Source organism: Narcine bancroftii, chromosome 1 (genome assembly GCF_036971445.1).
Source record: "Narcine bancroftii isolate sNarBan1 chromosome 1, sNarBan1.hap1, whole genome shotgun sequence".
Taxonomy (NCBI): Eukaryota; Metazoa; Chordata; class Chondrichthyes; order Torpediniformes; family Narcinidae; genus Narcine; species Narcine bancroftii.
The window spans coordinates 166,226,099-166,242,986 of NC_091469.1; the positions used below are offsets into that span (position 1 = coordinate 166,226,099).

Sequence of the window (16,888 nt, forward strand, 5' to 3'; positions counted from 1 at the left end):
TTATACCTTGCAGGTAGTTGGTCCTGTTTTGGTTCTGGTGCATGAGTGCTGCACCCAGTGGTGAGTTTTGTCATATTTTTGAAGATTAGACGAAAGTTCAGTCTTTTCACATTGGTCTGACCATGTTATCAGAAATGTTGCACTCAACACACTTTTTGTTGCTTCATTGGTGGAGTATTTTAGGTGAGATTAAAGTAAGATCCTTTCTGTTTTGAGTGAGTCAGAAGCTTTTTGCAAGAGGCTGAAATTAAGATGAGTTAGCACGAAGAGTCCAATTCTTTTACATTCTTGGGTCAGTGCAGACCCACACACTGCTCTACTCCAAAGATTTTTAGAGTACGCCCCTAGATGTCGCCCTGCTAGTTACCAAACTAATTAACGTGTTGCGTATCATGCAGTATATACTGCAGCTGCCGTGGCAGCTCTTCCAGTCTGACAGGGTGCAGCATGCTGAACAATAGGAACCGGAACGTCAGCTTTTCACCATAAATCTGTGCCGTTTCCTCAAAATGCAAAGTGGCAAATATAAGACTTTAGGTCAGATTTGACAGATTCAGCATGAGAAGTTCTTGGTTCTGCTACCTGAACACCAAATCACATGGCTTTGTGAGGAGCAGGTCTTGCCTCATGAGCCTAATTGAGGTTTGGGAAGCAAGGCAGTGGATGTGCTGTATATGGATTTTAGTAAGATGTTTGACAAGGTCTCCTGTGGTATTCAGAAAATCAAGAGGCATGGGATCCACGGAGCCTTGGATGCTAGACTCAGAATTGGCTTGCCTGCATGAAGCAGAGGGTGGTAGGAGATGGAATATATTCTGCCTGGAGGTCAGAAACTCATCTGCAGAGATCTGTTCTAGGACCACTTCTCTTTATGATTTTTATAAATGACTTGGACAAAGAAGTGGAGAGATGGGTCAGTAAGTTTGAAGATGACATGAAGATTGTTATGGATGGTCTAGAACAGAGGTGGCCCAACTATGGGCCTGGGCCAACTGTGGCCTGTTGCCCATTTTTAAGGGGGAATTTTCTTTTAAATATTTTTATTGACATTTGACATTTCGCGTGAAAAAAATAGAGTACATAGGATATATGTTAAAAGTTTAAAAAGGTACATGACCCTTAAATCATATAATTTCATCGAGGTACCCCACATTTCAAATCTAGCAGATTCTATTTTTTTAATATTTTATTATAAAAATGATCTAAACTCTACCAAGAAAAAAGCTGTTTGGCCAAAAAAAGACAAAATTCTTATCAGAGTAAGAAATGACCTCATTATTCAACACTTTACCTTCCTATCAGATCAAAGAAGTTTAAAAGTAAAATGGTTTATGGCCCATGAGAACAGAATCTCAAACAATAAATTGCACTGCATGTTCGTCACACTTTTTCGTTTCAACGCTAGATGTCACTGCAATTTTGAACTTCACTTGATTAACATGCAGAACTGAAAGGACGGAAAATAGCAAGGGATTGCCAAACATTTCAGTGGGAAATGAATACTCTTTCACAGAAGTCATGGGGAAGTGTGTTTGTTTGATTTGCAAGGAATCTGTTAACTTTAATAGCCAATCTCCAGATTGGCCCACTGCATCAGAATCATGGGCCATGGACTGGATTCACTGAGAGTTGTGGAGGAGTGATGGAGACAGCCTTGTCCCTTTCTTGATCTTTTCTCCTGTTCTTATTTTGCACAACTTTTTGAATAGTGTGTTCCTTTAAATTAAAGGAAAGAGCAGCAGATACAGAAATGCCGACTGTTATTCTGGGAGCACCTCAATAAGCTACAACTATGTGCCGCTTCATGTCCATGATCCGTTCTGCTAAATTGTGCGCGATGCAGTGTGGACTTTGTGCAAACCCCGTAGTGTGGACGGAGCAAAGCTCTATGGGATACTGCAGTGCACCTGTAAACTTTTTATTTGGAAGTAGGAATCAAGGTGGGGATCAACATGGGGCTATGGGGAGAGAGCGGGGCTGTGGGATCAATGTGGGGACTGACACGGGGCTGTGGGGAGAGAACGGGGCAGTCAGATCAGTTTGAGTATACAGTGTACAATTTCCAATTGTTAGAGATCGTTTTTTCTAAATTGCTGTGGACTCATGCATGGTCACTGAATAATTATGGGACCACAAATGTATCTGCGGTCGGACGTTTCCCAAACGGACATGAAGTGGACTGTGATGTCAACAGTTAAACTGTTCAGTAAAATCATATCGATATTTTAATAGAAATTAATTTTGATGGCACAGAGGTTTTCTAGTCTAAATTACACCACTTTTCTTGCAGTGTAACTGGTTGAAAACTGCTGACCTGTGACTCCTTATAGTTTTCCTTATGTGGCCCACAACCAAAAAATAGTTGGCCAGCCCCTGGTCTAGGAGGTTGTCATCAGGTACAATAGGATATAGATGGGATTCAGAGTTGGGTGAGAAAGTGGCAGATGGAGTTCGGTCTAGAAAATTGAGAATTGATCCACTTTGGAAGATTGAATTTGAAGGCAGAGTATGTGGTTGATGGCAGAATTCTTAGTGTGGAGGAACCGAGGGATGTTGGGGGTCCAGGTCCATGGATCCTTCAACGTTGCTGCACAAGTTGATAGAAGGATGGTTAAGAAGGTGTATGGTATGCTCGCCATTAATCGGGCATTGAGTTCAAGAGCCGCAAGGTAATGTTGCATTTCTATAAAACTCTGGTCAGGCTACACTTGGAGTATTGCTTGCAGTTTTGGTTGCTTCATTGCAGGAAGGATATGGAAGCATTAGAGAGAGTGCAGAGGAGATAGACCAGGATGTTGCCAGGATTGGAGAACGTGTCTGATAAAGTAAGTTTCACATACTTATTTATTTAGACCAATGAAGTAAGAGAGGTGACTTAATGGAGTTGTGTTAAATTATGAGAGGCATGGCTAGGGAGGAGAACCAGCATCAGCCCCAGAGGACATCTGTTCAAAGTGAGTGGAGGAGTTTAGGGGAGATATTAGGACGTGGTTCTTTATAAAGTAGTAGTGGGTGCCTGGTATACATTGTCAGGGGTAACGGTGAAGGCTGGTAAAACAGGGGATTTGCAAGAGTCTTACATAGGCACATAAATGTAAAAAAAAGAGGGTGTGGGGTGTGTGTGTGTGTGTGTGTGTGTATGTGTGTGTGTGTGTGTGTGTGAGTGTGTGTGGGGGTGTGTGTGTGTAGGGGGGTGTGTGGAGGGGTGTGTGTGTGGGGTCTGTTTGTGTATGGGGGGTGTGTGTGTGGGGGTGTTTGTGTATGTGGGTGTGTTTGTGTGTGTGTGTGGGGAGGTGTGTTTGTGTGGGGTTGGGATGTGTGGGGGTGTGTGTGGGGGGTGTGGGTGTGTGTGTGGGAGGGGCTGTTTGTGTGGAGGTATGGGGTGTGTGTGTGGGGCGGTGTGTGTGGAGGTGTGGGGGATGTGTGTGTTTGGGGTGGGGTGTGTGTGGGGTGTGTGTGTGGGGGATGTGTGGAGGTGTGGGGGGTGTGTGTGGAAGTGTGGGGTGTGTGTGTGTGGAGGGGTGTGTGTGGGGGGGCTGTTTGTGTGTGGAGGTGTGGGGTGTGTGTGTGGGGTGTGTGTGTTGGGGGGTGAGTGGAGGGGTGTGTGTGTGGGGGGCTGTTTGTGTGTGTGGAGGTGTGGGGTGTGTGTGTGGGGGGTGTGCGTGTGTGGGGGGTGTGTGGAGGTGTTGGGGGTGTGTGTGTGGAGGTGTGGGGTGGAGGTGTGTGGAGGTGTGGGGTGTGTGTGGAGGTGGGGGGTGTGTGTGTGGGGGTGGGGGGTGTGTGTGTGGAGGTGTGTGTGTGGATGTGTGGGGGGTGTGTGTGTGGAGGTGTGGGGTGGAGGTGTGGGGTGTGTGTGGAGGTGAGGGGTGTGTGTGGAGGTGTGGGGGGGTGTGTGTGTGGAGGTGTGGGGGTGTGTGTGTGTGTGGAGGTGTGGGGTGGAGGTGTTTGGAGGTGTGGGGTGGAGGTGTTTGGAGGTGTGGGGTGTGTGTGGAGGTGGGGGGTGTGTGTGTGGAGGTGTGGGGGGGTGTGTGTGTGGGGGTGGGGTGTGTCTGTCTGTGTATAACTGATAATCTGAAATGGTGAGAACTGACCTTGTTCAGATGACTGAATTTTTTGGATATCTTGTCATTTTTTAAAAACAGCCCAGGAGCAACAGCATCTCACTTACTTAAATGTTTAAACAACAACAAAAAACAAGGGAAGCCTTTTGTAGCATTAAAATAATGTTTAATTCTAACCCAAAAAATGCTGGCCACCACCGATCCCTGATACCTCACAACCGCCGCTGCTGATCCCCGACACATCCTCATCACTGCTGCCGATCCTGGGCCGGTGAGTTGGCAGGCTCCTGTCTTCTTGTGGGCTTGTTCTGGTTTCACATCCTGGTTTTCAATGTTGGAGCCCGACACAGACCCAGTCTTCTCCTGTACACACTCCCCCTCCTAACCACCGCTGTTAATCACCAACATCTCCCCACCGAGGTCCCACTCCTGCCTGGGAGCCCGACGTCCCTGCTCCTTCCTGAGAGGCTACTCTCCTTGATAATGCTGGGACAAGGGATTCTTCTGACTGATTGCAGCTGGGAGACAGTGGCACGCAGTTTGAAAGGGAGAGTTGGAGAGAAAAGTCAATAGGGGAAGGTAAAGAAGAAATGGAAAGAGAGGGGGGAGGGAGTTACCTGAAATGAGGACAAGTATTGTTCCAATTTCTCGTCTTTGTCGGGTGAATGTTTTTTTCAATCTGTGAGGTCAATTTGGCTCTGAAAAAGATTTGGGTAACTGAGGATTTTTGCTTTGTTTCGGATATCCTTTTATTCAACATTTTTGAAAAGTGACAGACAAATTTGGAGAAATGAAGATTTTGGATAATCAAGAATGGTACTGTATATATAAGTCAGCACAACATAATGGGCTGAAGGGCCTGTACTCTGCCCAATTGTTCTATCTTAACACTAAAGTTCTGATATTTTCATGAACAGTACATGTATTAGTGATACTCTAAGTGCTCATTCTCTGTAAGCAGGCAGTCTTGTCACGTGTGCTATTTGTTTTCACATTTATTCTTGAGTTTCTTATGAAATGTACGTTGCACCTGTGCAATCCTCATTGCAGGATTCCAGTCGTCTTTATCATTTGTTCATTGTGAATGAATGTGGATAACAATGTTTTCTCTACAATTTGATCTTCTGGATGCCAGAACAGTGAATTAATTCCTAATGGCATTTGAAATATTAAAATCCATATATCAATTACAGCACGGAAACAGGCCAATTTGGCCCTTCTAGTCTGCACTGATCAAGTCCCCTCCTCTAATCCCACTTACCAGCACTCTGCCCATATCCCTCCATCCCCCTCCCATCCATATACTTACCCAACTCTCTCTTAAATGACAAAATTGACCTTGCCTCCACCACCTTTCCTGGAAGCTCATTTCACACAGTAACCACTCTCTGAGTCAAGAAGTTCCCCCCCATGTTACTCCTAAATCTTTGCCCGTCAACTCTCAACCCATGACTTCTTGTATCCCTCTCTCCTACTCTCAATGGGAAAAGCCTTTCCACATCAACTCTATCTATCCCTCTCATGATCCCAAACTCTTGAGACTTGTTTTGTTTATACAAGATGAACAATTTCTAAATAATGACCTAATCCACATTAATCTTCTTTGTGAACTGAGTTTCAGGTAAAGGTTAAACAGGTGAGCACTTTATTCTTTGGAGCGTAGAAGAATGAGGGGAGATTTGATAGGGGTTTACAAAATTATTAGGGGTATAGATAGAGTAAATGAAAACAGGCTTTTTCCACTTAGGTTAAATGAGACAAGACCTTGAAGACATGAGTTAAGGGTGAAAGGGATAATTAGGGGGAGCTTCTTTACACAAAGAGTGGCGAGAGTGAAATGAACTGGCAGCTGAGGAGGTGAATGCAGGCTCAGTTTTGACATTGAAGAAGAATTTGGACAGGTACGTGGATGGGAAGGGTCTGTGTGCAGGTCAGTGGGACGATGCAGAATAAGAATTCAGCACAGATTAGATGTGCTGAAGGGCCTGTTTCTCTACTGTAGTGTTCTATGGATCTGTGGTGGTGCATTTACTGATTAAAGTACATGTATATGCCAGCTCGTGGGTGATACATTGAGCAAAAACCGGATTCTACATATGGCGTAATTTGGAAATTTGAGCTTTATTACTCTGAGATCAGAGTCATTTCAGAGAGGAAGGTTTTCATGTAATATGCTAAATTTGTCAACTTTTACTTGCCTTAAAGGCACACTGTGGCGCCACTAGCTCAACTCCTCCATCAATAAAAGAAAGGTATGCAAAAGACCTTCAAATGTTGTGAGTACAGAGTTTGTATGTTCCTGTCAGGATTAAAGGCGAGGTTAGCAGGCAGAGGGAACCTTGGTTTTCGAGGGATATTGGGGATCTGGTTTGGAAGAAGAGAGAGGGGTAGAACAGGTATTGGCAACGTGGAGCAAATGAGGTACTTGAGTCTAAAAAAAAATCAAGAAAAACCTGAAGAAAGAAATCAGGGAGGTTAAAAGAAGATGTGACGTTGCTTTGGGAGACAATGTGAAGGGAAATCCGCAGGGTTTCTACAGGTACACTAAGAGTGAAAGGATAGTCAGGGACAAAATGGGTCCCCTTGAAGATCAGATGTCTTAAATGGTTTCTTTAAGGTAAAGGTTCCATTATTGTCATATAATACTACATTTAGAATGTAATATCCATGAAATTCTTTAACTTTGTGTACCGTAAGGCCCTCACAGAAATGAGGCCCCAGTGAGGAACGAACTCGTGGCCCCTTGTTTACAAGACCAGTGCTATAACCATTGAGGTATTGGAGCCCATCAGTATTCACACAGTTAAACGGCACAGAGTCGTAGGGAGTAAGGAAAACAAGCAGTGAGGTCATGGAACCTATACCAATTAAAGAGGAGGAAGTGATTGCTGTCTTAAAGTAAATAAAGGTGGATAAATCCCCAGGGCCTGAGAAGATATTCCCTCGGACCTTGAGGGAGGCAGAGGCACCAGCAGAAATATTTAAAATGTCCTTCGCTATAGAGAATTGGAGAGTAGCTCACGTTGTTCCATTTTTTTAAAAAACCCTAAAAGTAACCCTGGAAATTATAGGCCCCAGTAATAGATAAACTACTGGAAGGTGTACAAAGAGTTCAGATGTACAATTATTTGGATAGCCTATGGCTGATTAGGGACAGTCAACATGGCTCTGTGTTTGGTAGGTCGTGTTTAACCAATCTTATAAAGTTTTTTGAGGAGGTTACCATGAAAATTGATGAAGGATAGGCTGTGGATGTTGTCTGCATGGATTTTAGTAAGGCCTTTGGCAAGGTCCAGCAAGGGTTGTTAGTCAGGAAGGTTCGACGCTAGGTATTCATGGTGAAGAGGTGAACTGGATTCGACAATGGCTGGATGGGAGAAGCCAGAGAGTAGTGGTGGATGATGCTTCTCAGACTGGAGGCCTGTGACTAGAGGTGCCTCAGGGATCGGTGCTGGGACCATTGTTGTTTGTTATCTATAGCAATGATCTGGATGATAATGTGGTCAATTGGATCCGTAAGTTTGCAGATGACACTAAGATTGGAGATGTTGTGGACAGTGAAGAAGGTTTTCAAAGGTCGTAGAGGGATCTGGACCAGCTGGAAAAATGGGCTGGAAAATGGCCGATGGAATTTAATGCAGACAAGTGTGAGGTGTTGTATTTTGGAAGGACAAACCAGGAAAGGACGTACACGGTGAATGGTCGGGCACTGAGGAGTGCGGTAGAACAGAGGGATCTGGGAATACGGGTATATATTTCCCTGAAAGTGACATCACAGGTGGACAGGGTTGTAGAGAGAACTTTTGGCATATTGGTCTTTGTAGTGGGCTATCTGATGGCACTACCTTACACAAGTGGCAATAAATGACACTGGAGACAGTAGTCAGGAATCAGTCCCTTTATTGTGCTTAACCACAGCTTTTATAGTTCCCTCTGCACGTTTCATACTGAGCCTTCGGTAGTGACATCATTTTCCAGCCTCGGGTGCCATAAAAAGTACGGGCTCTTATTTGCGCGCTTTTCCTAATTGATGGTGCCTAGCTTGTAGCTGGAGGACTGGGACATCGTTGTAGATTATGCCCTCTTGTAATGCGCTTGCTTAACTGTTGTGGCTGCGCGCGATTCTGTTGTACGCGTGGGGCTCCCGCTACACCTTCATAAATCATCAAGTACAGGAGTTGGGATGTTATGTTAAAGTTGGATAAGACATTGATGAGGTCAAATTTGAATGTTGTGTGTAGTTTTGGTCACCTAAGATATCAATAAGACGAAAGAGTGCAGAAAAGATTTACTAGGATGTTGCCCGGACTTCAGGAACTGAAGGTTAAACAGGTTAGGACTTTATTCCCTGGAGCGTAGATGAATGAGGGGAGATTTGATCGAGGTGTTTAAAATTATGAGGGGGACAGACAGAGTAAATGTAGGTCGGCTTTTTCCACTGAAGGTGGGTAAGATATACAAACTAGAGGACATAGGTTAAAAATGAAAGGGGAAAAGTTTAGGGGAAAGTAAGGGAGAGCTTCACACAAAGAGTGGTGGGACTGTGGAACGAGCTGCCAGCTGAAGTGGTAATGCGGGTTCAATTTTAATATTTATGAAGAATTTGGACAGGTACGTGGATGGGAGAGGTATGGAGGGCCATGGACTGGATGCAGGTCAGTGGGATTAGGCCAAAAAAAGGTTCAGCGCAGACTAGAAAGGCCGAAAGGGCCTGGTTCTGTACTGCAAGAAGTAAATCACAACATTCTGTAGACATTGTGGTTAAAGTAAAAACACAGAATGATGGAGAAGCTCAGTGTCATTTATGTAGCGAAGGTAAAGGTACGTAACCAACGTTAAAGTACGTGAAAATGCCAGCAAGCGTCCAAACAAAAGAATAGGAGGGGGTGGGGTGGTGGCAAAGGTAGCAGATGATAGGTTGAGAAAGGAGGGAGGGGACATCAGCATTGAGGGGGAAGGGCGGTGGCTGGACTGTGTGGGTGAAAGAACTGAAAAGACATGAAAAGGGAGGGGAAAGAAAAGGTGAGCAATGAAGTCAATGTTCATGCCATGTGGCTGGAGAGTGCCCAGATGGAAAATAAGGTGTCATTCCTCCAGTCAGTGGGAGGGACAGTACATAAGGCCATGGACAGACATGCAGACTGATTGTGGGAATGTGACCCGGAAATGGTTGGCCTCTGGGAGGTCGCTGTAGTTGCGAATGGAGAGGAGGTGCTGAGCGAAGCGATCTCCCAGTCTGCAATTGGATTCTCCGATGTAGAGAATGCCATGAAGGGTGCAGTAAATAAGTCCTCTGGATGTACAAGTGAAGTGTTGCTTCACTTGAAAGGCCTGTTTGGGGCCGCAGGTCATGGTGAGGGAGGAGTTGTGGATGCAAGTGTTGCACTTCCTATGGGCACAGGGGAAGGTGGGTGGGGAGGGATGAGTGCATGAGTGAATCACGCAGGGAGCAGTCCCTGTGGAAGGCTGAGAGGAGAGGGAAACTTGTCTGGTGGTGGGATCCTGTAGTAAGTGCCGGAAATTCTGGGACTTACTACAGGATGTGGAGGCTGGTGGGGTGGTAGGTGAGGATGAGGGGGGTTTGTTGGATACATCTGTGGGACAGAGCAGATGACCGGGAAATGGAGGAGATGTGGGTGAGAACTGAGTTGATAATGGTGGAGGGGAAGCCACGTTTATGGAAGAAGGCAGACATTTCAGAAGCTCTGGACTGGAAGACCTCATCTTGGGAACAGATGCGGGCGAGACAGAAAAATTGAGAGAAAGGGATGGAATCCTTGCAGACGTTGGACATGAGGATGTGTAGTCCAGGTCGTTGGGCGAGTTGGAGGGTTTATAGTATATACCAGAGGACAGCTTGTCTCCTAAGATGGAGACAGAGAGATCCAGGAAGGGGAGAGTGTTATCGGAGATGGACCAGATGAATTTGAGATCGGGCGGAAGTTGGACGAGAAGTGGATGAAGTTGACAAGTTCTTTGTGGGTTCATGAGGCAGCCCCGATGTAGTTGTCGATATACCGGAGGGAGAGTTGGGTGGGGTGGAGGGGTTGTCTTGCCTGTGTAGGCTTTCAGCATGGATTGCTCCAGAAATAGGCAGGTGTAGTTATGTTGTAATGTTCAGTGGAGTCTCTTCTAAGACATTGTGTATTTCCTCATGCAATCTCTACAGCTGCGCAACCTCCTGTTCAATCCATTGACTGATCTGAGCTGCCAGTTCTGAATGTCCGATACGAGGAGGAATTTTTTTAGTGGCTGAGGCCCCTTCGGGAACCCTTCATTGCTTTTGGCACCCTCTAACGAATCCTGGTCCCAATACCTGGTTCCCACAAGCCAGTTTCTGACAGACTCTGCAGCCTGGTGTGGATTGAATGGCTGTCACTTGCCAGCAGCCCTCAGCCTGTGCGAATCCCTCAGCTGCCAAGTCCTCCACTGGTCTGCTGCCTCAAAGAGAAATGATGAGGATGTAATTTACCAGATAAGGGAGAAGTTACCATGCAAAATTATAGCACATGGGTTTGGAGGTAATAAATAAACATGTTTGACATAATAAACTAATCCCAGGAATAAATGGGAGTTTCTTTGCGTGGCAGGCAGTGAATGTTAGGATACTTCAGTGGTTGGGGCACCACTTATACATAGTATATCCATGACTTGGATGAGGGAAATAAACATTATGTGCAGATTAAATAAAGAGGCCCCAATGTGATTTACACACAATTGTTGGAGGAACTCAACAGGACTCACAGCCTCCAAAGGAAGTAAAGATGTGTCACCAACATTTCAGGCCTGAGAAACCTGGTTATACATCTTTGTGTCCATTGGACACTGCGGGACCTGCTGAGTTCTTCCAACATTTTTGTGTTTCAGTACATTCACAGTGTCTGCAGACTTTCACCCCATTGTGGTTTAGACTATTTGGGTTGGTGGGCAAATGCATGTTAGTTGCCCATTGATGTGGATAAATGAGAGTTATCAACTTGGTTCCACAGTGAGTTTCTCCATGGTGATAGATTGGGACAAGATTGGGCACTTTCTGGTCCAGAAGTTTAAAGCACATGGATCCAAAGTGAGCTTGCTAATTGCATCCAAAATTGGCATGAAAATGTAAGGCAGAAAATATTGGAGATAGTTTTCCAATTGGAAATCTCTGTAGTGTGTGGCATAAATCATGGCCTGCTGAGACCTATGCAGTTTATGATGTGCATTAATGACGGATACAAATGCAATATGTTGGAGTAACAAAAAAGCTTGCAGATGAGACCCAAGTTTCAAAATCAGAATCCATCCATCGATCTCTCCCACAGAATCTCTCATCTGTTACCCTCATTATTTAATCACTGCAGCTTACCCCTTCTCCTCCCTTGCTCAGCGACATGGACCAACTCTGTGCCAGAGGGCTGATCTCCATAGCTTGTAGGTCATCCCCCTCAACAGTATCCATACCGTTGTACATGTTATTGCGGGGATGCCCACAGGAGGGAGTACCCTGCACTGCCTGCCTGTTCTCTTTCCCTCTCCTGACTGAAATCTAGCTACCTTCCTCCTGCCTCCTCGGAGTGAATGCACCCCTGTAACTCCTGTCAATCATCCCATCAGCCTCCCAAATGATCTGTAGGTCATCCAGCTCCTCTTTTCTAAGGAGCTGTAGTTGAATGCACTTCCCACACATGAAGTCGTCATGAATATTGTTGGCTTCTCTGACTATCCACATTCTGCAAGGGGAACATATCCCTGTCCTGGCTGCTATTCCCACCGTCAATGAAATAGAAAAAATGTTAATAAAAACAGGTCCTTTCCTTACCTCAACCTTTGCCCGCCAGAGCCTCAAATTCTCACTCTTACACTGGCCGCTCCCATAGTGGTTGCTCCACTCATTGGTTATGGCTAATTAGCTAATGGAGGAATTAATCGAGCATCTACCTTTCCTGGTGCTTGTTATTAAATGGCACTCTTCTCATTGAATTCCGAATCTAAACTAATCTCATGCTGTCTGCAGCCTCACCCAGGACAATGCTTTTCAGATTCCAACCACCCCCTGGATGAAGCAATTATTAATAAAATTCCCCACCAAATCTCTCTCTCCGTCCTCACTCTAAATCCAAGTACTCTCGCTATTGATGCCCTTCTTGGGAGGAAAAGGTTCCTGCTATCTCCCGTGTTCCTGCTGCTCATTTTATGTACTTCATTCAGGTAACCCCTCAATCCTTTAACAGCCAGAACTGGAAACACTATTATGACCTTCTTCCTCTTTTACCCTCCTCCTGTATCCACCTATTACCTCTCAGCTCCTTCCCCTTTCTCCCCTCTCACCCCACCGCTGATTTTTGAGATTCCAGGCCTAAAATGTTGACTTCCTTTTACTTCTGGATCCTGTGTGACCCGCTGAGTTTCTCTAGCACTTGTGTAACTCGCCAAAGATCAGCATCTGTGGATTTTCTTATTTACCACCAGTTTAAAGCTACATTTATAATTCTATGCCCTGTTACTTCATTACTGTGGTTAAGATATTTTGATTGTAAGTTGCCAAGTGCAAATGAATGGCTAAAAAATGTTTCGTAAAAAAGTTCTCAGTTCATTGAATTTCTTTTTTACTGTTACTTCATTACTGTGGTTAAGATATTTTGATTGTAAGTTGCCAAGTGCAAATGAATGGCTAAAAAATGTTTCGTAAAAAAGTTCTCAGTTCATTGAATTTCTTTTTTTACAAATTGTATCTTCTCCAGTATCTGAATCTGTCAGACACTACTGAAATATTATTTTTGATTTTCAATGTTTTCTCACATCCCGATCACACAAAAAAGTTATAATTTTGTAATTGTATTTCGTTATCAAAATGAAATCAGCTTTATTTTTTTTATTTTAGATAAACCCTTAAAGAAACGGAAACAAGACTCATTCCCACAAGAGCCTGCTGGAGGAGGTGGTAGTGGGAGTGCCTCAAACAGACCTGCACTCTTAGTCAGTATAGATTTACAGCATACAGGAAGAACTGATGGACAAGCAGTGCCCCCTCTAGATTCTGACAGTGTGAAGAAATCTTTGGACTTGGTACGACAGGCTACTGAAGCAACTTTAATTTCACGACAGGACGAAGAAGCAGTGGTATTAAAACCCAAGTTGGAAAGCCATCCGTTAGTTTCCAGGAGAAAATCTGAAAATGAAGGGCAAAAGGACGATGGCCAGAAGAATGATAGCCGACCTGATGTGATAAAGTCGCGATCAGAAACACCAAAACAGAAGAGTGAAAACCAACCAGAGACACCAAAAGTAAAACATGAAAGCAAACGAGATTTGTCTAAGCTGACTCCAGAAAAGAGACCCGAAATATCCAAACACAAACACGAGGGCAAGTCGGATCAAACCAAAACAAAAACTGAAAGTAGATCAGAAACACAGAAATCACGACATGATGGACGACAGAGCTCGGACACTCCGAAGGATAAACGAGAGCATCACCAGGAAGCCCAGAAACAGAAGTTAGAGGAGAAAAATGATTCTGAAAGAGGAAAAGTGGATCCATCAAAGGTCAGGAGGCCAGAGACCCCAAAGCTTAGTAAGAATGAATCTGATAGTAAACCAGTGCGGAATGAGTCGGCTAAACATAACCGGACGGAGTCATCTAAATCAATGAGGATGGAAAGGAAAGTGTCCTCTGATTCTGCTGATCGAGGAGAGCGTGGAGACAGGAGTGAACGCCGTTCCCCAGTAGAGCATAGGTTGCGATCCGAAAGTCCAAGAGTAAAACAAGATAGCAGAGACCCTGCAAAAATAAAATCTGAATTGAAAGATCGAATTGCTTTAAAGCAGAGCAGGAGGACAGACATTCCATCTGGATCTTTGAGCAATAAAGAGAGAGATGATCGGAGATCAGAGGGGAGCAAAGTAAAATCAGACCCTCCCAAATCCCTTTCTGATGACAAAGAAAAATTTCCCAGCTATCTTCTGGGGGGAGGAAGGTCTGATGCACTTAAAAACTTTGTAATTCCAAAAATAAAGCGGGATAAGGATGGCAATGTTTGCAATGAGCAGAAGGAATTGAGGAAGTCTGTGGAAAAGAATGAGTTCAAATTGAAAGTAGAAAAAATGGATCTAGTTGAAGACCTGAAGAAAGTGATAAAGCCTGTTGTGGTTCTCCATAAACTACCTTTTGATGAAGTGCAGAAATTTATCAAGGACAATGAAGACAAAAATGCTTCAAGAAGCTCCAGCAAATCAAAGAGTAGGCTGCCTTCCAAGCCCAGTAAAGGTACCGATTTTACTCTTCATTATTGCGAGCTCAAGCGTAGTCTGGAGAAAATTTCCTTGCTCTGTCTAGCTTTGACTTACGATCATTCAATAGCGTTTAGTAATGAGTGCGATTGCCTCTAATGGCAAAACATATCCAAAGCAATTATTAAATAGACATTACCTTTTAAGCCATGCACTTGCAGTGTTTGGACCAAGGCTCTGCTCTGCCACCCACCACTGAAACATAGAACATTACAGCACAGAAAACAGGCTCTTTGGCCCCTCAAGTCTATACTGAACTGTTTTTCTGCCTGGTTCCACTGACTTGCACAATTCCATATCCCTCCATAGCCATCCCAGCTAGGTACCTCAAATTTTTCTTAAATGTTAAAATTGAGCCTGCATTCACCATTTCAGCTGACAGCTCGTTCACACTCTCACTACTCTCTGTGAAGAAATTTCCCCCACTGTTCTCCCTAAACCTTAATCCATGTCCTCTGATTTGTATCTCACTTACCCTCAGTGCATTTACTCTGTCCATCCCCCTCATAATTTTAAATACCTCATTCTTCTCCACTCCAGGGAATAGTCTTAACCTGTTTTACCTTTCCCTGTAACTCAGTTCCTGAAGTCCAGGCAACATTCTAGTAAATCTTCTCTGCACTCTTTCTATCTTATTGACATCTTTCCTGTAGTTAGGCGACCAAAACGACGCACAAGATTCCAAATGTGGCCTCACTAATGTCTTACACAACTTTACCATAACATCCCAACTCTTGTACTCAATACTTTGATTTATGATGGTAATGTGCCAAAAGCTCTCTTTACGACTCTATCTCCCTGTGACATAATTTTCAGGGAATTTTGTATCTGTATTTTCAGATCTCTTTGTCTCAGTTCTTCCACACTTTTAAGAATCCTACCATTAACCCTGTACTCCGCCTGCAAGTTCCATCTTCCAAAATGCATCACTTCACTCTTTTCTGGATTAAACTCCATCTCTCATGTCTCCACCAATTTTGTATCCTGTCTATAGCTTATTGTAACCTACAGCATCCGTCAACACTATCCACAACACCCCAAACCTTCATGTCATCTGCAAACTTCTGACCTATCCTCCAATTCATCGTCTAGGTCGTTTATAAAAGTCACAAAGAGCAGAGGTCCCATAACCGATCCCTGTGGAAATCCACTAGTCATCTACTACTACCCTCTGCTTTTTGCAGGCAAGCTAATTCGAAATCCACACGGCTGAGGTTCCATGGCTCCCATTCCTCATGACTTTCTGAATGAGTCCTCCACGGGGATCTTATCAAATGCTTTAATAAAAGTATATACACCACATCTACCACCATACCTTCATCAATTTCTTTTACTTCCTCCAAAAACTCAATTAGGCTCGTGAGGCATGACCTGCCCTTCACAAAGCCATGCTGACTATTCCTGAGCAGACCATGCTAGTAAATCTTGTCCCTAAGAATCCAATAGTTTGCACACCACTGATGCTATCTATAATCAAGTTGTGATAGCAGTTACAATGCCGGCAACCTGGGCTCTGATCCAGTGCTCTGTGTCAGGAGTTTGTACATTCTTCCCATGTCTGGTTTTCTCCAACCCTTCAAAAATTTAACAGGGATTTTAGGTCAATTTGATGTAATTGGCTCGAGGGCTGGAAAGGCCTGTTACTGTGCTGTATATCCAAATTTAAAATTAAAAAAAAAATTAAATCCCAGGATTCTCCCCATTAACTTTTTTAAACAAGTGTACGAATTTACCATTCTCCAATCCTCCAGTAACTGTCCTGTGGCCAGGGAGGTCGCAAAGATCATTGTCAATGCCCCCGAATTCTTTTCCCTTGTTTTCTGTAGGAACCAGGGGTATATCTCGTCTGCTCCAGTGACTTAGCAATCCTAATGTTTTTAAGGAGATCCTGCATGACCTCTTTCTTAACCTCAACTTGTTCCAGCACAAAAACTTGTTCTATACTGACCTCATGTTGACAAAGTTCCCTCTCTCTGGTGAATATTGATGCTAAGTATTCATTTAGGACCTCCCCTACCTACTCTGCCTTCTTCATGTTGCCTCCTTTAACCTTAAGTGGCCCTACCTTCACTCTAGTTAGTCTTCCGTTCTTGATGTATGCATGGAATGCCTTTGGGTTTTTCTTTATCCTACTTGCCAATGCCATCTCATGCCCTCTACAGGAAAGACATCAATAAAATTGAAAGAAAGCAGAGAAGATTTGCTAGGGTGTTGCCCGGACTTCAGGAACTGGGTTACAGGAAAGGGGAAGCAGGTTAGGATTTTAATCCCTGCAGCGTAGAAGAATGAGTGGAGATTATTTGATAGAGGTATTTAAAATAATGATGGGTGTAGATGGAATAAATGCAATAGGCTTTTTCTACTCATGGTAGGTGAGATACGAACCAGAGGACACGGGTTAAAGGTGAAAGGGGAAAAGTTTGAAGGTTACATTGTGGATAGAGCGTGGTTAGAGTGTGGAATGAGCTGTCAGCTGAAGTGGTAAATATGAGTTCAATTTTCACATTTTAGAAAAATTTGGAGGCTATCATTGAAGTTAAAAAATACACATATAAAAA

General features: G+C 44.0%; 1 protein-coding gene across 5 annotated transcripts in view; it reads left to right on the top strand.

Annotated features, from left to right (window-relative positions):
• Positions 1-16,888, top strand: part of LOC138735925 (nipped-B-like protein) — a 1,086,099-nt gene that overhangs the window by 713,957 nt on the left and 355,254 nt on the right. For all 5 annotated transcript variants that reach the window (XM_069884602.1, XM_069884605.1, XM_069884611.1 and 2 more), the window contains one exon: positions 12,925-14,307. In XM_069884602.1, the coding sequence (XP_069740703.1) occupies positions 12,925-14,307 (1,383 nt within the window). The remainder of the gene's footprint in view (positions 1-12,924; positions 14,308-16,888) is intronic.